The following is a 22356-nucleotide window of genomic DNA, read 5'->3' on the forward strand; positions in this document are numbered from 1 at the left end:
TAAGCAAAGCATAAGGAAATGGGCTATTCGGAGGAAAAAGAATGCTAGCGTGGAGTCGCTACTGTAATCGAGTGTTAGAAATGGTATATGGATGATATGAGTTCTATAGATCTAGTCAATATTTTTACGGTATTATCGTGACTATTTATTGGGTTTCATGCTCACCTCAAAAATATATTCTTGTGTTATTTTCTCAAATTCAAGTATGCAACATGAAGCGTGGGACTCTACCGGAATTTTGTAGGATTTATTGAAATTCTTTTTTCCCGTATTTGGCCGATTTTGTATCTATGGAATATTAAGAATTTGTATTAATAGATAGTGTATTATTAGATTATTTATGGATTTTATGGAAAAATCCACGATTTTACAATTGATCACAGATCCATAATTTAGGGGGAGATAAGGTATTCTTTTTTCCTAAGATTAATAAAAGAAAGATCGAGGGCCAAAATGGAAAAAGCAAGAAAGGATTATGCACCAGTCAAGGACACCACCAGATAAGCCCCAGTATTGCAAAATCATCCATTGACACATGTCACACCATGCAGGTTCGAGCGTGACTATCACGCGAACGACCGCGAGTGGGAAAGTTCTTTACCATTCTTGTTTATTCAATTCCCACCGAAGGGCGGCTCTCTGTAAATTCCCGCTCAATTTTTGTCGATTAAATATTATTAACCACCCCGCACCCCATATATTCACTTTTTTCAAGAAAGGTCCCTGACACTTCTCTTGCCTTTATTACCTACCTTATTAGCTGTTACCTCCTCTACTGGCGCGCAAGACCGCGACAAGAGCAAGAGCGCTCTTGCACTCCATGTTTTAAAAAACTCGACACCCAGGCCTGCCACGTCACCGCTTAGCACCTAATTTTCGATTACGAGAAAATAAAAAAGTACGAGAAATTTCGTTATCTCAGTAATTGAATTCAATATTCATATATTTTGAATGATAACGTATATATCATTCAATCACCCTTTCTTTTTTCGCGTACGTATATGTCACATGTACATGTAGAATTCCTAAAAGAATTCATACGGTGCATGCGATTAGTCATTTTGTTAGATTAATGAGTTGTCTTGCGAATAATGAGTTGATTACAAGTAAATAAAGCGACCCGTCACTTTCGGTAACTGTTGATGAGCTACTTTAGTAATAAATCTTTTTCTTGATCTAATAGGACGATTAATAAATTATAGGTCCATATCAATTAATTGTAAACGTTAAGGATCAGCCCTACTCCCTGTCCACATACTCGACCGATATAACCGCATCTATCAGATATGGAACATTACCGTATCCCCGAGCGAAGCAATGGGTTAAACCGATCGTCGCGTGCACCGTCCCGAAGTATCGTACGAAATGGCCTGAAATGGTGGACGTTTGAGGTAACTTTGACGCGGTGGGTGGGTGGGCTCGTCCCGCACCGCAGCACAAAAATGACAGGCATCCATTCAAATTCAAATTTTACGAATAGTTTAAGAAATCAAATGAAATTTCAAAAAAAAAACCGGAAAAGGACAGAGAAATTAGGAAAAAACAATTCCTCCCTCTCTCTTTCTCTCTCTCTCTCTCTCTCTGTGTCACCAGTTATTACAAAATCATCACTCGTCATCTTCTTCTTCCTCTTCCTCTCTCTCTCTCTCTCTCTCTCCTCTTCAATCTCTGCAATTTCCATTCTAGTCTTTGTCTTAAAGGAGACGGAAACTCACACTCTCTTCTCTCTCTCTACACTGCGGCACTCGAAGAGAGAGAGAGAGAGAGAGAGAAGCTCTGATGAAGCAAGCGATGCTCTCTCTGCTTTTTGTCCGCCCAGCCATGTGAGCTCCACTGACACATTCTCTCCCTTTTTCCATTTCCTTCCTCTTCGTCCTCTTCTTCTCTGTTTCTGCTTCTGCGAGCTGTCTGAGCTTAGCCTTCGCGCCGCATTACCTGTTTCCGGGTTGCTGACTCGTTCAGCCCGGTCAGTCGAGTGAGTTGACTCGTCGCTCCATGGCATCGTCCTCCCGGGCGCGGAGCAGCTCTCCCTTCTCCCACCGCAAGTCCCACAGCCCCTACTCCTCCACTTCCTCTACCTCGTCCTTCTCCAACCAGCGCCTCCTGCCCCGCTCCTGCTCCTCCTCCGCGACCTCCTTCTACAACTCCGGCGGCGGCGGCGGGTTCGGGTCTCGATCCATGACTCCTAGCCGCTCTCGATCCGATTCGGCGTTCTACGGTGCTAGCGGTTACGGTGGGCCCTCACCCGTGGGGTTCGCTTCTGACGAGCTTCTTGCCGAGCCCATGGACGCGCCTCGGTCGGCTGATAGCATCTCGGTGACGATTCGATTCAGGCCGCTGAGGTAATGGCAGATCTGAGCTTGTGCGATCAGATCTATTGGACTGTCAGCTGCAGTGGGAATCAAATAATAGAAAGTTCTGGTAATGTGATTGAGTTTTGCGGTTCCTTGCAGTGAGAGGGAGTACCAGAGAGGAGATGAGATCGCCTGGTACGCCGATGGTGATAAGATTGTCAGGAACGAGTACAACCCGGCCGCGGCATATGCATTCGGTAATCTTTGGTTCCTTGTTCTGATTCGAGAATGGAAGTTAATGTGGATTGAGTTACCACGGATAATCAAAGATTTTGATGCTGGTTTGGAATAAATGCGACTGAAAAATTAGTTTGCTAGTAAGAGATGTTGTCTTTTAACTAATGGCGGATTCGGATATATTTTGCGGTTCCAGATAAGGTATTCGGACCCCATACAGCCTCTCAGGAGGTGTATGAAGTTGCTGCCAAACCTGTGGTGAAGGCTGCAATGGAAGGTGTTAATGGTAAGCTGAGCTAGTCTCGTAGTTTCCTCGGCAATACATTTGCAATAGGATTAATGCTAGCTGATTCCGTGGACTATTAGTTATTTCTTTGTTGATGATCCGTCCAAATCAAAATTGTGATATGTTTCTTTTTTGGTAGATCAAAATAAAATAAAATTGTGATATGCTTCTTTAGCTGTGTGAAGTGAGTCCCTAACTGGAAATCTGATGAATGATAATGCAGGAACTGTTTTCGCTTATGGTGTTACAAGTAGTGGGAAGACGCATACTATGCATGTAAGTTTGGCTATTTAAGCTCCCATTTTCTTCTCAATGTGTTCTACTGCCTAACTGGCAGTCCTACTCGTGAATGTTGTCTCTTAAGTCGCCCTCCCAATGGATAGTCAGCTTAATAAATTTGCTTCCATGTATATGCCTTGCTATTTTACTAGGTGAATATGTGTAGTGTTGAAATCATCGCGGGTGTCTTAATAGTGGATATGATGTGAGGCAAATGACAATTTACTCGAATCTGTTTTATTCTCCGTGCCGAATGTTATAAAGCTTCTAGTAATTGGATTTTTCACTGAATATTATAAAGCTTCTATTATTGTTGCTACAATTACCCAAGTACCATTGATTTCAGCGTATCGATAACTTCATGGCATTCCACTTTGAATTGATCACTGGCTTTAAACTGTAGTTACTATCCTGGCAAATTTAGATTACACAAATTCTACTAAAAATTTGGAGGCATATCACTTTGAGGCCGATGATAGCTTCTATAAAAGCTGTTAGCGGTTTGACTTAAATATTATTTTTTATACAGCTGTTGGTACATAAATTCTCACAGTGCTTGAGTTATTGTTCTTTCCCTTCTGTGGTCTTTTACACTAATTGTTCAGCTTTTGAACTTCATACTCTTAGAATGTGCAGCACTTCGCTTCACAAGCCATTACGGCAACTTCGTCTTTGGTCATTGATCGTTGTTCTCTGTCCTACTTTGTCTTCCATTCTCATTTTTAATTCATATTTACCTTTCCTCGGATCATCTGTTTGGAATCTATATGCAGGGGGATCAACATTCTCCAGGTGTTATACCATTGGCCATAAAAGATGTCTTCAGCATAATCCAGGATGTAAGTGATTTTAAATTTTAAATGCCACCAATGCAACATTTGCCTTCATTCATGCTTCTCTTCACTCTTCCAATTCTGTTGTGTTGACTATTTTAGCTGTTTGTTCCCATTCCTTGTGCTTGTGATTCTTTTGAGATGGCTGACCTAGCGTATAGTTTAAATAGTGATCGTGCTTACATTAATACATCCTAATCTTTCGTTTTGACCCCAGACACCTGGAAGAGAATTTTTACTCCGAGTATCATATCTTGAAATCTACAATGAGGTTGGTCCCTGCTTTTATTTCACCTATTGCTGTAAATTTTAAAATATGTATAGATCCTTTATTATCGTACATAATATAGATTCAACTTTATCTAATGTATATGATCCACCTCTTATAATAATGTCAGGTGATAAATGATTTATTAGATCCAACGGGTCAAAACTTGCGCGTCAGAGAAGATGCACAGGTTCTTATATTTCTCTACATTTGCTGTCTGTTCATTTATTTGGTTCCTCTTTATGAGGTTTTTGACCTTCCCTGAATTTTTAATGTTCATTATAAGCCAGTATATGTACCTATAAGGTTCTAGCTCTTACAATCAATTATCTGTTATACTCAATTTAGAACCAAGTGAAAATTGCTACATATTATTTTAGTGTTATTTTGCATTTGGATATCTCTGAGGAGCTCTTTCTACCTTTTCTTTTTATTTTTTATTTTTTGGCATATCGATGGCTTGATTGATGTTTTCTTGTAGGGCACCTATGTTGAGGGAATTAAAGAAGAGGTTGTTTTGTCTCCAGGGCATGCTCTTTCTTTTATTGCTGCTGGAGAGGGTACTGACAGTCACAATTCTTGTTTTTACCATTTAAAGTTATCCGGATATATTGTCGAATGCTCAAAACTCATTGTGCTACTGTTGCTGTTCATGGCAGAGCATCGTCATGTTGGATCTAATAATTTCAATCTTTTAAGTAGCAGAAGTCACACCATATTTACACTGGTAAGTGCCTGTATCTGTCTGGATGAGTAAATAAAGTTGACTTCTTCACCAAGGCAGTTTTTATAGTTTCTTTCTTGTACAAAAAACCTCATGTTATTCTTTCCTTCTATCTTGTTCCTTCTAGCATCCTTGCAATCTATATGTGTAAATGTCAACTAATATTATGGTTTGACTTCTTCATAAATGTCACTCTGGTGTGGACAGTCATTATCAATACATGGTTCATAAATGTTGTTAAGTGGAGTTTATATACACTTGCATGCTTTGTGTTTGTTTGTTTTGTTTTTTTTGATATTTTGTTTCTTCTTAGTGCCATTAGTATGGTTAAGAGTTAGTTTATGTTTTCCCCTGATGTCATATGAACATATTGTGCTTTTGTATCTTTGCTTAACGTGGTAGCATGGTTTCAGATGATTGAAAGCAGTGCCCATGGAGATGAATATGATGGAGTAATCTTCTCTCAGCTGGTATGTGAAAATTATCTGTGGAAAGTAAAACTTCAGATACATCCTATATAACCTTTAATTGCTAATTGATTTTTGGAATTTTCTATAGAATTTGATTGATCTAGCTGGTTCTGAGAGCTCCAAGACAGAAACTACAGGATTGAGGAGAAAGGAAGGATCTTACATAAACAAAAGTCTTCTGACACTTGGGACAGTATGTTTTCCTTCTTAGTTTTGTATCTAGTTAATCCTGGTTTTCTGATTGTTGCAACTTCTTTTATCTTATAAAAAACCTCTTTTGCCACTTCTGTTATGTTGTCAAGAAAGGTTAAGTGCCTTCCTGTAATGATTGTCTGTGACTTGATCACATCAAAAGGGAACATCAGTATTTGAATGATGTTTAATGCAATTCCAGTGTTTTTAGGTTTCTCAGTTTTTTTTTTCAGTTAATTAAGGGATTGTGGCGCGTTCCGTGTCTTGAAATTCATTCCTTCAATTGTTGAGATGTGCAGGTCATTGGAAAATTGAGTGAGGGAAAAGCATCTCATGTTCCATATCGAGATTCTAAGCTTACTCGCCTTCTGCAATCTTCACTGGGCGGGCATGGACATGTTTCGGTGAGTTCAAATTGTTGTACTTGCTCATATATAGTGGTTTATGAACTTTTGCTTTGGGTAGGATAATTTTGTCTGAACTCCACTCATGCATTCATTGCAACTTCTGTTCGTGTAACATTCAGTTCAGTAAATTTATATGACAATGACTTTGCAGGATACAATATAATATATGCTTTCATTCTTTCCTCATAGATTCTGTTGTCCAATCACAGTGATCCATTTTTCTTATTTAATGCATAACCAACTATCTGGAACTCTTGTCCTAACGATTTTCAACTTTTCTTACAGCTAATTTGTACTGTTACTCCTGCATCTAGTAATATGGAGGAAACCCATAACACACTAAAATTTGCAAGTAGGGCGAAAAGAGTGGAGATTTATGCTTCGCGCAATAAGGTTTGTCATATCCTTAGATACTGTAAGAATCCTGCAAAACTTAGTCATCATCCTCATCTCATTCTGCAATACTCATGAGATTTGATTTTCTTCAGATCATCGATGAGAAATCATTAATCAAAAAGTATCAACGAGAAATTTCAACCCTTAAACACGAGCTCGATCAGCTGAGGAGGGGCATGCTTGTGGGGGTGAACCATGAGGAGCTTATCACCTTAAAGCAACAGGTTCCATTTTTCGTAACAATATTCTTCTATGTGAAGGCACTGCTGGTTTTGTTTGAGAATCTCATATGTCTTTCATTGAGTAGTTGGAAGAAGGTCAAGTGAAGTTGCAATCAAGATTGGAGGAGGAAGAAGAAGCCAAGGCTGCTCTTATGAGTAGAATCCAGAGGCTAACAAAGTTAATTCTTGTTTCTTCCAAGAATGCAATTCCTGGATGTTTGAGTGATATTCCTAATCACCAAAGAAGTCATTCTACAGGAGTGGAAGAGGCAAGTTTCGCATTGTTGAAGTTACAATAGCATTATCTCGCCCAATATTGATCTTGACCTACTCATTTACTCCATGCACTTATGAGTTTATTATAAGCTGTAGATATCTGAGCTATAAGGCAATAATGAAATTGAGAATATGATAATTTTTTTTTTGTTTTTTCGGATAAGTAAAATTTTCTTTTGTTATTCATATATCTTTTAAGTTCTGCATCTTCTCTTCCAATTCTTCATAGATGGCTTTGTATTATTGCTCTAACCACAGCAAATTAAGTATTCATCCTCTCTTCAACACGTTCTTGCATATTTGTGTTTGTGAATCACCATTAGGGGTTCGTGTTGCCTTTATCAGAAAACGGATGTGCTGCCCTTGCTTGTGGACGGTGAGAATCAGAAAGACTTAAGTGCCTCGGTCAATTCATCAGATGATCAAAAGCACAAAAGATCCTCTAGCAAATGGAGTGAAGATTTCTCACCTGCTGGCAGTGTTGTTACTGAATTGACTCAAGCTGGTGAACTTATTAGTGGTTCTAAGCTGGCAGTGGTATGTCCACTCTGACCCAACCCTCTTGCTCTTGAGATACTTTCACTATCGTCTTGGTTGTGAATTGTCCATGGAAATCTTGGAATCAGCATGCCTTTTTTGTGTTTTGTATAGGGGGGATCGTAGGCTATATATTGGGTTACAAACTGTCTCCCATTGTCCTCTATATGCTTTCGATAAGTCATTTTGTTTCTTTGTCTCAAAATTGGTCTTGATCAGCTGAAAAAGAAGTTGCACTAGTCATGATGTTAGCCTAGTATTGGTGTAGATATATGTTAATGTTCTTTGGCTTGAGCTGGGTATGCAACCGAAGGCAATGGCTTTTATAATATCATTAGCTGTAATTCTTTGACAGAAGAAACTTTTAAGTGATAATATTACACGCATGCAAGGTTCCTGAGCCACTTCAGTTTGTGAAGGCATTCTAGTCTATAAACACCATTCGTTCATTAAGATGAGTCCTATCAAACAATCACCAGCAGGAGAAAACCTCAGGCTTGGACTTTAACTTTACTCTCTGCTTTATTATTTTTATCAGGGAGCAATCTCTATGTCAGATCAGATGGATCTTCTAGTTGAGCAAGTTAAGATGCTTGCTGGGGAAATTGCCTTTAGCACTAGCACACTGAAGCGCCTGGTGGAACAGTCAGTCAATGATCCTGAAAGTTCAAAAACCCAGGTATGTGCGTATGCATTATATGTCATGGTATTTTACTACAGCTGCAACTGAATGTCCGTACACGTTTCAGCATAAAAAGAACACCTTCAGAAATGCCACACGGTATAGGAACTAGCAGTGACTGAAATTTCTCAGGCAATAACTCCAACCATGATGTAGAGACATACAATTTTTATTATCTTTTTTTGACAGATCGAGAACTTGGAGCGTGAGATCCAAGAAAAGCAGAAGCAGATGAGGATGTTGGAACAGCGTATTATTGAAAGTGGTGAGAATGTATCATTGGTTGAAATGCAGCAGGTATTCTTTCACTGAGAGTAATAATGTGATTGAATTTATTACACTAGATGCACGGATCATAAATTCTATTATCTCTATGTTTCAACAGACAGTGATGAAGTTGATGGCTCAGTGCAATGAAAACGGTTTTGAGTTGGAGGTAAGTAGCTCAATTGCGAAGGTGTCTAAGTTGGTTAAGTTTTCTTCCTTGAAACATGGAAATAGAAATCCAGCTTATTATTCCACACTGTATTGAATTTAATTATTGTTACTGCAGATTAAGTCAGCAGACAATCGTATTCTGCAAGAACAATTGCAGACTAAGGTCAGTTTTTTTTTTTAAGCTCTTTTCTGAAATCATGTTCTCCTATGTGAATTTAGTGACACCTCTCATTTTGAATTAAATCACAAAGTTTTCTGAATGTTGGGTATTCCACAGTGTGCAGAGAACAAAGAGCTGCAGGAAAAAGTTAATGCATTGGAGCAGCAGTTGGCTTCGGTTGGTGGCGACAAGTCCTCCATACATGGTGAACTAAATGTGTCTGATGAATATGTTGATGGCTTGAGAAAGAAAGTACAGGCACAGGTCACTCCCCAGTCTTTCTTGATTTGAAGTTTTCATGGACTACAGAGATGATGCATTCTATGCTTTTCAGTTTCTGTTTAACTGGGAAATATTTCCATCACAAACTGGTCAGCTTTGTACGAATCCGATGTATTATGTGGCTCACTATTCCTTGAGCAGCTTCCTTACTAACTTGAATTCACTTGCCTATGCGTACAGATTAGGTCCAACAAAATTTGAACCAATTATCTAGTTCATGCTATATCTGGTTTGTCACATCCTGTTCTCCATGCTTAATGAGATTTTCTTCTTCTTTTGCTATAGGAGATTGAGAATGAGAAACTAAAGCTGGAACATGTTCAGCTTTCTGAGGAGAACAGCGGGTTACGAGTCCAAAATCAGAAATTGGCTGAAGAGGCTTCTTATGCGAAAGAGCTTGCCTCTGCTGCTGCTGTCGAGCTCAAGAACTTGGCTAGTGAAGTTACAAAGCTTTCTGTGCAGAACTCAAAATTAGAGAAAGAACTCATCGCTGCTCGAGAGTTAGCAGCTTCCAGATCTAATGGATTCAATCGCAAGTTCAGTGATGGAGCCAGAGGTGGAAGGAAAGGTCGTCTAGTTGGTCGTGCATCGGATGACTTTGATGCTTGGAATCTTGACCCTGATGACCTTAAAATGGAACTGCAAGTGAGAAAGCAGCGGGAGGCAGCACTAGAGGCTGCCCTAGCTGAGAAGGAATTTTTAGAGGATGAATACAGGAAGAAGGTTGAAGAGGCAAAGAGAAGAGAAGAAGCTTTGGAGAATGATTTAGCAAACATGTGGGTGCTTGTAGCTAAGTTAAAGAAGGAAGGCGGAGGGGTTCCTGAGGTGAACCAAGAGGAGAGGTGTAGCGATGCAGCAAATCATATCTCTGACAATAAGTCGGGTGAGATCGATAGCAATGGTGTCCTCAAGGAGAGGCAAATTTCTGATTTGTCAAAACCTGCAGAGGAAAGTGTCAGGGAAGAGCCTCTTGTAGTTCGGCTGAAGGTAATATTTCTGTTATTTTGTAGTTTATAGTTCAAGCAAACTTGGTTCTGCCTACGAAATTGATCATTGCGTTATTGCTGAATCCATTAAACTTTGACCTTCTATTCGAGGCTTTTTCTCCATTAATTGCAATCGAGGAATGCTTGTATTTAGACTTCACCATTTTCAGGCCCGCATGCAAGAAATGAAAGAGAAAGAACTCAAGTTCTTGGGAAATGGAGATGGTAATTCCCACATGTGTAAAGTATGTTTTGAATCACCAACTGCTGCTATCTTGCTGCCCTGTCGGCATTTTTGTTGTAAGTGTCTCTAAATTCAATCATCTAAACATATTTTGAGCATTTTCTCCAACTGTTTCTCAACAAGTTTCTGTCTGCTCATCTCTATGCAGTGTGTAAATCTTGCTCACTGGCTTGTTCCGAATGTCCAATTTGTCGTACAAAGATTGGGGATAGGCTTTTTGCATTTGCTTCATGAGTCCACCACTGAATCCTTCTACAGGTAAGCAACCCTCGTGTCTTCTGTTGATTCAGCAGCTCCACCAATGCACTCTCGAAGATTGGGTTTAATATCAGATGATGGGTTGTTTCTTGTTAATTAGACTGTGCACCCATGCATGCCACGTCTACAATTTGTATTATTTCAGCAAACTGATCCATGTAAAGGAATGAACACAATTTGACTGGATTTTCAGAGGCAGCTTCATATGTTGTGCAGTAAGAGAGAACATGCAATTACCGAGTTAAAGCTGCTTAGAATTATGCTGCTGCACAAAATCTTCTAGCCTATTACCTTTATACATGCTTATCCATGACCATAAAGTAAGGATGTACCTTTCGCTCGATATTTAGATTTTCAGAATGGAGAGAGAGCGATGAGTACAAAACAAGATTTTAACCCATGATTTGTCTTGTGATGTCTTTATTTTTCTTCTGTTTGCAGGGTGGCAAGTGCTATTCTTTTATTAGTTTGCTTCTATGTAGATCCTCTTCCAAATTGTGTTATCAGCTTCACTTTTCCCAGTCTTTTTCCTTAAGGCTGTAAAAATAAGAACAGAAGAGGCTGGGAAAAGGATGAAGAATGATTAAATATTCTAAAGGAGAAACGAAGTACAGTGCCGAAGTTTTCAGATTCGTGTTGCAGCCGAATTGTGTGATATGTCGTCGGCCTGAAGTTTCTCGACGACATGTATACAAACAATGTAAGCCTTTGTAAGAAATATTGTTTCCTCTTTTGAAATGCAGATTCAGTGTCTATGTGTTTCAGTAATCTTCTTTAGATCTACCAATCTTGTCATGGTACGGGATTTTTTAAGTTTACGCGAACATGTCTCAACCTAAGAAGCCCCGCATTCATATCAACAGATATACTTGAGGTTCCCTCCCTCCCTCCCTCCTCTCGTCATACTCTGACTATTAAACTGTACTTTGTTCTTGTTGAGTTTCAAGTTGTGTTAAGCTCGAATTTGCTACTGTGCATACTCAAAAAGTCTCGATCCCGACAGCGTGGTAACGCTAGTTAGTGTTTCCAGCATGAGTGGCATGTTGAGTTTAATGCCTTGCAGTGATCTATTGCTTCTGAAGGATCCGTGACTTGATGATCAGGACTTGTCGCCAGCTTCTAACTCGATTGTCACGCTTTTCGCGTTTTTTTGTATCCCGAATCATTTTAAAGGGCATTACAAGCATGCTCTTATTAGTTTAACTAATTGATTGCATTCGTTCCATTCGCGTGCTTGATATAAGAACGGGTTCTCAATGTCACACTAGTGGCAACGACTGATTTGGTTAAGACTGGAAAAGTTCACAATCACATGAAAAGAGTCCCATGACCCTTTCTCGACTAGATCAAGAGTCCTTACTGAAAAAAGAATCAAGCCGATCGTTTTCCGATCAATCGGTTACATAGCGGTCCCATGGTTTTGAAGTAGAGGCGGAGAACTCCAAACAAGCATAGTTACAAACTGAATTAGAATCGGTATGAGTTGATTCAAGTGTTTTGATATGCGTTCTTCTAAAATGCTAATCCGGGATTCAAAAAATAAAATAAAATCAGAATGCCAGATTTTTGAACTTATCCAATTTCTTAAAACTGCATTTCGTAACCGAAGAGAATCGGCAAAAAATGATAAATACTGAACAAAAAGTAAACAAATTCAAAAAAAGAAAAAAGGGTATAAGAAGAGGACACGTGGCGCCCAATTATTCGATCTTTTCACGTGTCTCGCAGCACAGCCTTGCGGGACACGCACGCTGCGGATTGATTTCTCCCCTCCCTTGTGGGTTTGGCTTTGGCTTTGGCTTAATAAATCCTCCATTTCTCCCCACTCCCATCCATACAGAAAACTTCCATTCCATCCCCCATTCCCTTCTCACAGAAGCAGAGCCTAGCAAAGCAAAGCAAGAGACAGATATCATCAATGGCGATGAAGTCATCATCGGTTGAACTCTTCCTCGCCGGCGAAGAAGAAAACGACTTCGGCTTCGAGCTTCTCCCCCTCGAACCCGAAGACCTCGCCCTCTCCCAGTGGGAACTCGTCGACCCCTCCGATGCCGACTCCAACTCCAGCCGCTCCGACCCTGACACCGATCTTGGATCCTCATCCCCCGTCAACCATCCCCTCCCCATACCCTTCCGCGTCACTGCAGGTCGCGCTTTCTTCCTCGACGACAACGGCCAGTGGGTCGATCGCGCCGGAAACCCCGCCCCCGTCGTCGAGCAGATTATGCTGACGGCCGTGGAGTGCACCGCCGCGCAGGCCCGGTTCCGCGGTGGCGTGGTGCCGGATGATGATTATGAAGATGAGGATGGCGAGGACGACGACGACGACGACGACGACGGGTTGGATGACGAGCTGGTGCCGCGGCACCTCCGGGGGAAGCTGGGGAGACAGAGGATGAGGAAGCTGGGGAAGAGGGCCTGCTCGAAGATGAACAGTTCGAAGCGGTCGCCGCACCTGTACATGAAGCCCGGGTGCGTTTACGGGAAGCACGGGCTCGGGCTGAAGCACAGTCTCTGCTGAGGTAAATAGAATTCATTGGGGGGGGGGGGGGGGGGGGGGGGGGGGGGGGGAAATGGCTGGGTAGTATATACGAAGCAATCAAAGTAATTGGCTTTTACTTGTTCGCCTTTTTTTTTTTTAACCGGGTGTCTATTCTTCGCCCGACTAATCTCCGGGGCTCCGTGAACTCCGGTAACGCTCCGGTGGCCGGATCGGGTGGATACTGGAGCTCTTCCTTAACCACCAGGCCAAATCCTTGGAGTTTTTACTTGTTCGCCTTAGGTTGTCGTGTACATGAATCTCGGTACATTCGGAGAAACTGCTAATGCTGTCAATATGCCACCACTATCTGTTCCTTTAGTGCCATGATCGTGTTGGTTGTTTAGCGTTTATTTCTGTCTGAGTGATTGGATGGATTCGTCGATCGCTTTCTTGATCAGCAAGTAGTTATTATTGATTGATGAAACAAAACAATAGAGATGCGATTATTATAATGTTTGAAGTAAGCGGGCACTGTATGAATGGCGCGGTTAGCCAACCCGCGAGGATGTGCATACTAGAAATTTCGAGGAAGGCTGAATTTAAACATTCACGACTGCAAGCTTATAATTTTTCGTTTTAAGTTCTGAAACAAAGCAACCCTGTTCTTCACGATGCAAGAATCTGCAGGAGAATTTGTTCTTCGTAAAAGGTCATAACTGTTTGCTGATAGATGATTGGTTGATACTATTATTGATCATTCGGAGGAGTCTGTTCTGGGGTTCCTTGTGTCTGTTCTTTTCTTATCACTAGATGGAGCATCTTGAATTTGCAGCTGTCCGAGCATCTTGCTACTCTTTTCATTGCTTGAAATCGAATTTTTACTTTTTCTCATTCGCTGATACTGTAGAGAGTTTGATATTCTCCACACGTGATGTGATGTTCGAGAACTCAGCCTTGTTCTCAACTCGGGTGACTACAAACCCGATCTTTGGTTGTTCTCCTCTGGTGCTTAAGATTGATTTGTGCTGCAGTTTTGAACTCATGGCATGGGCACCATGTAGTCTCTCATGAGTTTTCTTATGGGTTGGCTTTCGTTGTACTGGATAGAGTTTTATGGAAGACTTTTTTGGCTTAAACCAGAGTAATGTATGTCGATCCAATCATATGCAAGTACCGTAGAAGCCATGGCATATTTGCACATTAGCATTTGGTCTTTTAGTTTATAGTTAATGTTTACACATATTGGTGTGATTTCTAGATAATGTTATTGCTCCACCATGAACTAATGCTTTGTTAGGATGAAAGGATTAGATGGGCAGGGATTTGGAAGTGTGAAAATCCCCTTCGAACGGTATAGATAAAGAAGTCGTTTATGGGACGAATCCGTAAGAGCCCTACTCCTTCGTTTTGTTTTGAAAAATCAGTTTGTCAAAGTTTCTTTGCATTGATATCTGTTTGAACTACAAACCTTGCACGGTGGAACTTGTGCTGCTGCTGTTGTCATGAAAGGAGAGTCAGCAGTCGAACGGAGTCCTCGTGTTAGAATTGGAGATGGAGATTCTTATGGTAGTAACAGGAAGATGAAGTCATCGAGCCAATAGTATCTTCCAAAATTACAATGTGATAAACAGTAGACCGTTGATGCTAGTGATACATTGTATTCGATCTACCCAGTGCTCGGCAGTGAGTTTTGGAAATATCGGATGTGGGCAAGTTTCCCTCGGCTGCTCTTTTAGGACTGCGTTCCTTTTCTTGTATTCGGGGCAACAGGTTTGAAGTGATCTTCGGACATCCTGTACCCGCCATTCATTCGAGGTAAGCTCTTCGCTCCTTCAATTGAGGCTACATTAAGCTCTTAGGTCGGTAAAAATCAAATTAGCTTGGTCATCCGGAACCGGAAGACTGATTTACCCAGAAAGAGAAGACGAGGCAATAAACAGGAAAAGGTCAAGTTTTAATTTATGTAAGACATAGGTGTTTAGACTTCGTCCAATTAATTTTTGGGTGCCGTGCACCCCTGCGATACTCAGAAAGGTAAATTGGGCAGTTAAGCAAAGGCAGGTGACCTAAACTGGGGAATGAAACCCGAAATTAGATGAATACCAGAATTCCTCATTATCATTAGGCTAACCCCTTGAGGTTAAAGGAAAATATCAATTTAGGGAGACCTATCATGTTCCCGATATGGTTTGGATCTGCAGCACTCATCCGATCCCACAGCTGATCATGGATAGTCTCGTCTTTCTTCTATACCTATACCCCGATAAGCACCCGTCACATAGACATTCATTCAATCCAACTGCCATTTCCATCCGATCCAACTGCGATTTCCAATTAGGCAACCATCGCGACTGTCACTTGGATCTGCAGCATGTATCTGATCCAATGGCTATCATCATCAACAATTAAGAGACCTTGCTTAAGGTGCCAAAGCCACAGATTTCGGTGAACTATCGAACATTTTCATTGTTCTGCTAATTGGATTGGATGGCATGGGCCCCAAAGCCCAATCAAACAATTTCTTCATTTTCCCTTTCATTTAAAATTTTAAACTAAACGTCGAAAACTAGATCGAGCAAATTTTAATCTTTGTCGAAATAAGGGAAAAGGTATAAATCATCAGGTTGAGCCTCGGGGTGGTCCCGATCCCTTCTAATGTACGCTGTGCCATCCGATACTATATAACCTTCAACTTGGAATGTCGGTGTAATCACGTTATGGTGAATTTTCAGCTGTTAAGCGCCTTTGTAAATACTTCCTTCTTGACAGCAGAAGCTATTTTCAATCATGTAAGAGGGACAACCTCAGGAAGAGCGAAAGAGCCACACAGTTATTTATTTATTTTTTAAATAGATATATAAGTGGAAGATATATATATATATTTTGGGATAAGTAGAAGAACGTCTTTTTTTTTTATTGTTTATGTATAGGGCATTAATTAATGTAATTATCTCAGATGAATTGTTATATTATCCTAGTTTTGTCTATTATTTCTGGGGAAACTTTTTTAAAGGACATCTTATCCACAATGACGCGGTGAACTTATGGACAGCACCGAGTTGGATAATAAACATAACATTTTTCCCCTCATCATAATAGTTATATGGCTTTCTTCTGATGCGATGCGGTTTTGTTGAGAAAGGATAATCAAGTAATTCGATTTTATTTTGAGACTCTGTCTGTGCCTATAATAATCAGTTAGAATATTGATATACCTATCGAAAAAAAAAGGTTAGAATATTCATAAAAAAAAATTAAGTTGATGCCAATTACATTGGGTGCACACAAGATTTTTGTACAAATATATATGAAGGTGTCAACGCATTTGCGCCCCAATAATTTAAGCAATTTGGTAAAAAATAGTACAAATTTATATATACAAGGTTTTTTTTAATATTTACTATTACTATTATTATTATATTTATTATGATTCGTACCGATCATACTAATTTTTTTTTATCATAGAATATTATGTGTAATATTAATTGTAGGATAAGAAAAAAGAAAATAAAGAGACACGCGTTGTATTCCCTGCTAACGGGATTTTTCCGAAACCATTTTTATTTCAAGTATAAAAAATAAGGTTCTTATCAATCTATTATAATATATAAAAGGTTAAAAGCGCGACGTGGACATGCTATCTAAACTCGATTAGAAAACCCTTAACTCCATGTTAAGTGACTTTACATTTCATTACGAAACCCCGCAACTCCACATTGAATTGACCGTTCGATTCTATTCATTGAATTTTTACTGTATTATGTTTGTGCCATGTTCGACGTATTTAAGTTATTTGTCTATTTTATTTATATGTAATAATATAAAATTAATTTTTAAGAAAAAATTACAAATTTTCTCGATAATTTAAAATAACTCCTCGGATGTGTGTCATTTTTCAAGTTCAATGTAACAAATTTCATATAAATAAGAGACGAAAATTTATTTTCTTCAATCATCTTTTTACCACGCTATATTTTTTCATATATCCTAACTCATTAACAATATCACACATTTTTTGTTGCACCAATGTATATTTCAAGTTTCTTTTTAATTACAAGCAAATCATACTGGGATCATATTATAGGATTATTGACTTCTACACATACGTTATTCGCATTCCATATAAATAAATTATATATTTGTTTGCTATCATAATATATACTCCTTTTAGAATTTTTAATATTTATTATGTTCACTTATCTTTTTATCATACATTTTCTTTATATCTATATTCATTTGTACATGGATCATATGTGTTAAATATTACCTAATTTTGATAGTAGAAAAATTGACAAATTTTTCGCGCAACGCACGGGTGTCAACTAATTTAATATAAAATTTGCACGTGGCACGGGCATGCATTTAGTATATATAAAATTGGCGTAATTTCTGAACCATCTAAACAAAAGGATGGGAACATACAGGAAGAATTCCACTTACTTCAGAACTACAACCAGAATCATCCGATAAAAAAAGCTGAGAGGTCACAAACCCAAGATACTTAATTAAACGACAAATTGATTGCACTTTAAACCAAAATAATTACAACATATATATATATATATATTATATACTGCTATATATAATATGTAGATAGATGAACTCAAGTGCCCACACCTTTCCGCGTTTCTAGTCTGGTTACAAGTTAGAGCCAACTTCTTTACTATTTCATAGATTTTGATTTAGTCTTATATGTATACGTTTCTGTGATCCCATCCCTTTCTTAGCTTACTTGCTTTTGCTGTTTCAAGATCGCTTCATCCACCTGGGTGACTAATCAGAGTCGCCATCACTGTCGTGACCGAGAAAGCGAAATATATCAGAAGAAGAGCAAGAAGAAGAAGAAGAAGAAGAAGAAAGTGATATGATGAGAGAATTATTAGCAGGAGAGGAAGAAGAAAAAAAGGGGAAGGAAATTAGGGCAAGGAGGAGTGGAAGATGTGAAGAGTGCGATGGCCAAGCGAAGAGGGAGTGTCCGCACAAGATGTGCAGGACTCCCTGCAACACCCCCAATTGGCTCATTTCCCGCTCCTCCGCAGCCGAGGATCCTCGACGACTCCATCTTCCTCTTCCTCTACATGGCTCCTTCTCCTTCTCGATCTCGCATCAGAACCCTAAGAGGTCCCGAGAGGTCGCAGGTATGTGTCACTTTTCCAAGCCGCACATCATTCTGGATACATAATTCCGGCGTGCTCTCTTCAAAGATATGCACGGTCATGCTTCAAGTTATACATGCTTAGGGTTGGAGCATTTTTGGGTTTTGTCATCAGATGGGAAATAAACTCGTTTTTGTTTATCTTATTATTTGTCTGGCCAGTCCATGATCTTGTTCTTTTATAGCCGTAAGCGCAGATCATTGCATACTAATCTAAATACAATTATAATTCCAAAAATGAAATTCTAATTTCTTATATGTCTAGAAACCCTAGCTCTAGCTGGTCAAATGTAACTGATGCAGCTTTTCTTTTACTATTCCCTGCTACTGTTCTAGGGAATATGTGATGTGTCGTAGCAGTACGAACAAAAAGGGGAAGAGAAACAGTAGACATACATATATAGACAATAATCATTCAAGCCCATATAATATAATGCAACGGATTCCATCATAACTTAGTTAACTTGATTTCGTAGCAAATTCGTCAAATTAAACATTATGCATTTGTATCTCTTTTGATTTATGTACAAAAGCATCGGGTTTGGACCTGCAGGAGGGAATAATATTGATGACAATGCTTTTCCGGCGGAAGTGAGCAGTATGGCGTTATTCCGTTGTGTTCGTGTGAGTTCCTTTGAAGAGCCTGAGCAGCTCGCTTACCAAACTTCGGTCAGGATCGGGGGTCACGTGTTCAAGGGTATTCTCTACGATGATGGTCCTGATCTGCCCGTAATTTCTTGGTCTAATTCGGGCCGTGATCCTCCGAATGCTTCTTCAAGTTCCGTTACTCGTCTTGTGAGTCCGCTTTCATTTCCACCACTCGTTGCTGCTTTTAGTTCCGAAAGACCTCCTTCGGCACTTGTCTTCCCTCCTCCAAAATCTTAATTAGGGCATGCATGCATGCTTTGCAATACCATATCCATACAAATATGTTTTGTATGTATACATGTCTAACAACTATACATATGTGTTCTGTTTATGTGGATAATCATGGCGTTAATTAAGTTTTTGTATCGATTTATTATTGCTTTCATATAAGCTCTTGAGTTCAAAAGGGAATTGGCATCTTTTTTTTTTTTCAATGAGATTACAAGACGTACTTAACTTATAACGTCCACTGAGATTATTAATCTGCACTTGGGAGTCTGCTTCCCGTGAATCTAATAAATTTTGATCTCCTACAATACAAGTATTAAAGATATATAGTTCACATAAATTACAGTTTATCGGATATTCTACTCCTCGGTGGTTTCTTAATTTGTTAATCAGAGTCGAGGTAGATGCTCTTTCGTCCTTATCGCCGGTTTCTTTGACCCAACGCAACCCCCCCAAAAAGATTGCACAAACAGCGATAAAATTGTCCGAAAGATTAGATTTACGTTCAGGTTTGAACAATTATTGTCCTTCGTTAAATAGGTGTCTTCATAATTAATTATATATATCCATGTGGACTGTCTTGCGCAATGTATATCTGATCAATTAGTTTATTGTATTGATGATTGATCAAGATCAATTAATAATTGGTACCGTAGCCGCACTTGATCTTTGATACGCTTGATCTTCTCCTCTGTTGTTTTTTTTTGGTCGTCATAAAATAAATAATGACACTAATTAATCATATATTAATTTCAAATAATTTAATAAGAATTACCCTTTTTTTTCCCTTTCCGTTTGTGTAAGTGCTCAATATATTACTGATTTGTCTAAGATTTACTAAAGGCTACGAAACTCGTTTAAATTGTAATGAGAGTTTAATGGCACTACGAGGATTGATCTCACGTTCTCAGTTTGCGTTTGGACCATGAATTATCTCAAGAGAAACTTCGTAATAATAACACATCCCGGTCATCTATATTTTTGACATAAATTGATCGATCCCCATATTACATGTTATCGACAAGCAATCAGCTAAAACTGATTTACGTGGTAAAAACAAAAGATCTCCGGATTACGAATATATAATTAGGGTCTCCAAAATTCTTTTTTTTTTTTGTGTGTACCGTGGTATCCAAAAGTTCAACGGAAGCCAACTAATCCATTTTGAGTTTGATCGGTCTGCTAAGAGGGTGAAACTCTCAAAAGATTTTTTTTTATCGACAAGATTCGAACCGAAAATGATATTTAAATGGAAGAAAGTTTCTTTATTATTTATGTGTACGTGGAAAGAGAGACATAGATGAATGGCCATGAAAAGACATGCAAGGACATGGAATATATGCTATGTACTTTGAAGGAGAGACATCCAATGTCCAAGGGAGGGGAAGTGGTCACAACCTAAAAGCTTGGATGGCATCTTCAAATTAAATCCACAAATATGCATTGGATTCTAAATTTTATTTAGCTTCTCGATTAATAATGATATTCCCAACTGTAGCCGAAAGTATGTAAATTGGAGAAAGATATTGGCCTTAATTGCACGAAGAGAAGCTTATGAATTTTAAAAAAAACTTAAAGAAAAACAAAGAGATTTTTTTTTAATAAACTTTGTAAACTTTTACGGATAGAGAGAGCACATATTGGACCTAAAAATTTCAAATGAAATGTTAAGTCTGGTCAGAAATGAGCAAAATCAAATGTCACAGATATCCCAGACACGTTTTATCACTTTCTCTTAAAAATTCTTATAATATATATATTTATATATATATATATATATATATATATATTTATTGGGGGTTGGTGTTGGGGGGTTTTAATTTTGACTGATCATTGATGCTCATTTTCGAGAGATTGGTACTTCCAAATGCATAAGCAGGTGATAAGAATATTTAAATTGATAATTATTATTTCTTTCTTTCTTTTGTCTTTGGGCCAGGTTGTTTCTTTCATGCATATTTAATATGAACTATGAGGCCCAACCGATCGCTTTATATAATGAGCCATTAGATTTTGATCCAACCAAAGAACCAGTTGGGTCCTCGAATATAAAGCCCACTAATTGATTAACAAACGGCTTTCCCTCTGTATAGATCTAGAACTTAATTTACCCTAAACTATACCCGCTACAGTACGATTATTGTGTGGACGGTTATTCCATTTTCATAATAGAATGATTATTCGCGCGATGAGCGTTTGCATTACGTATGTATATGTTGGAAGCCTCCATGCTGCGCGTGGAACTTGTTAAGTCGTGGGGACTGGCTAGAATCGTCGAATTCCTTAAACAATCGGATAAGGTCCTCATTATAAGTGATTTTCTTGAATGCGGATTCTCTATTGATTCGATAGGGAAATTGTATCGTATAAATGTAAACACAGGGCTCTTAATTTTATTATTGATCTAGCAACCGCAATATATTAATTAATAATTTTGATGGACCATGGATAATAATCTCCCGAAAAATATGAGTACGTACATATATAAAAATCAATCTATCTTTTTCAATTTCCCAATTTTCCAGAAAATTTATGTTTCTAAATCACTTATAGAGGAAAAGCAGAAACCAAATTCATGTTCATAAACTCCAGATTTCATAAAAAGCCAAATGAATCACTTATTATTATTAATAATAATTTAGGGAAAAAAATAGACACAAATATAAATATTAAAACTTCGAGTCATGCACTCTTTAAATGTTAGGAAGTCTTTTTTTTTAAGAAGCTGAAACAGCGCGATGACACATATTTTCCTAAGATAATTAAGGGATTTTATATGTATTCATTGTGAAAATGCGCTATTAATTATTATAATTTTTTTTTATTATACTGAACTTATGCAATCGAAAACCTGTTATATGTAAAAAAGAAAATAAAAAGAAACTAGGATGAGAAGAGATTTTGGCTGATTGACTGTTCTCTCCTCCCGGCGGATCGTTTACAGCCACGTGGCAAGACAGATATCTTAATAAGATTCACATGGAAGGATATAAAAATAAATATAATATCAATATTAAGAGATTAAAAAAGAAAAATAAATAACATGTTCCATGTGAATTTACCCAAAAAAAACTACGTACGCCGTACGCCATCATTTGGAACACCCAAAAGCCAAAATAGATTGTAAATTACAAATACTGCCCCAAACTATCAGAGTTTCCAAACACTCTCCAAAATCATCCCTTTCTACTTGATACTACCCCCAAACAACCGCACAATCCATGGCTACCCGTTATGCTGGCTCCGCCGATTGCCGCTACAGTTCTAGTGCATGCATCATTGATCCAAAACCACGAACACTCTGTAAGCAATTTTGTCAGATAACCAACATAATCCAACATTTTTGTTTACCGTATATATTTGATCATAGACG

At 38.6% G+C, this 22356-nt stretch overlaps 3 protein-coding genes across 4 annotated transcripts; all 3 read left to right on the forward strand.

The window, feature by feature from the left end:
- The first annotated feature begins 1638 nt into the window (after nt 1–1638).
- Nucleotides 1639–11240, forward strand: LOC116196047 (kinesin-like protein KIN-7D, mitochondrial). The gene is made up of 25 exons (XM_031525563.1): nt 1639–2342; nt 2454–2551; nt 2728–2817; nt 3041–3093; nt 3870–3935; nt 4147–4200; nt 4328–4387; nt 4679–4757; nt 4857–4924; nt 5335–5391; nt 5480–5584; nt 5883–5987; nt 6276–6383; nt 6479–6610; nt 6694–6876; nt 7229–7420; nt 7959–8099; nt 8292–8399; nt 8488–8538; nt 8656–8703; nt 8818–8964; nt 9268–9969; nt 10139–10268; nt 10361–10470; nt 10912–11240. The coding sequence occupies exons 1-24, from the start codon at nt 1996–1998 to the stop codon at nt 10444–10446; spliced, it is 3210 nt and encodes a 1069-aa protein (XP_031381423.1). The 5' UTR covers nt 1639–1995; the 3' UTR covers nt 10447–10470; nt 10912–11240.
- Nucleotides 11241–12259: 1019 nt separating this feature from the next.
- LOC116197831 (protein CROWDED NUCLEI 2-like) lies at nt 12260–13388 on the forward strand. Its single transcript, XM_031528083.1, has one exon. It carries the CDS (start codon nt 12389–12391, stop codon nt 12989–12991), a length of 603 nt encoding a protein of 200 aa, XP_031383943.1. The 5' UTR covers nt 12260–12388; the 3' UTR covers nt 12992–13388.
- Nucleotides 13389–17438: 4050 nt separating this feature from the next.
- On the forward strand, nt 17439–19142 carry LOC116195018 (protein SHI RELATED SEQUENCE 5-like). Of its 2 annotated transcripts, XM_031523970.1 has the most exons (3): nt 17439–17596; nt 17704–18090; nt 18661–19142. In XM_031523970.1, exons 2-3 carry the CDS (start codon nt 17817–17819, stop codon nt 18990–18992), a joined length of 606 nt encoding a protein of 201 aa, XP_031379830.1. In that variant the 5' UTR covers nt 17439–17596; nt 17704–17816; the 3' UTR covers nt 18993–19142. The 2 variants fall into 2 exon arrangements, with proteins under 2 accessions (XP_031379830.1, XP_031379828.1); XM_031523968.1 differs by having other exon boundaries at nt 17539–18090.
- Nucleotides 19143–22356: the final 3214 nt, after the last annotated feature.

This window comes from Punica granatum, chromosome 2 (genome assembly GCF_007655135.1).
Source record: "Punica granatum isolate Tunisia-2019 chromosome 2, ASM765513v2, whole genome shotgun sequence".
In the NCBI taxonomy this organism is placed as follows: Eukaryota; Viridiplantae; Streptophyta; class Magnoliopsida; order Myrtales; family Lythraceae; genus Punica; species Punica granatum.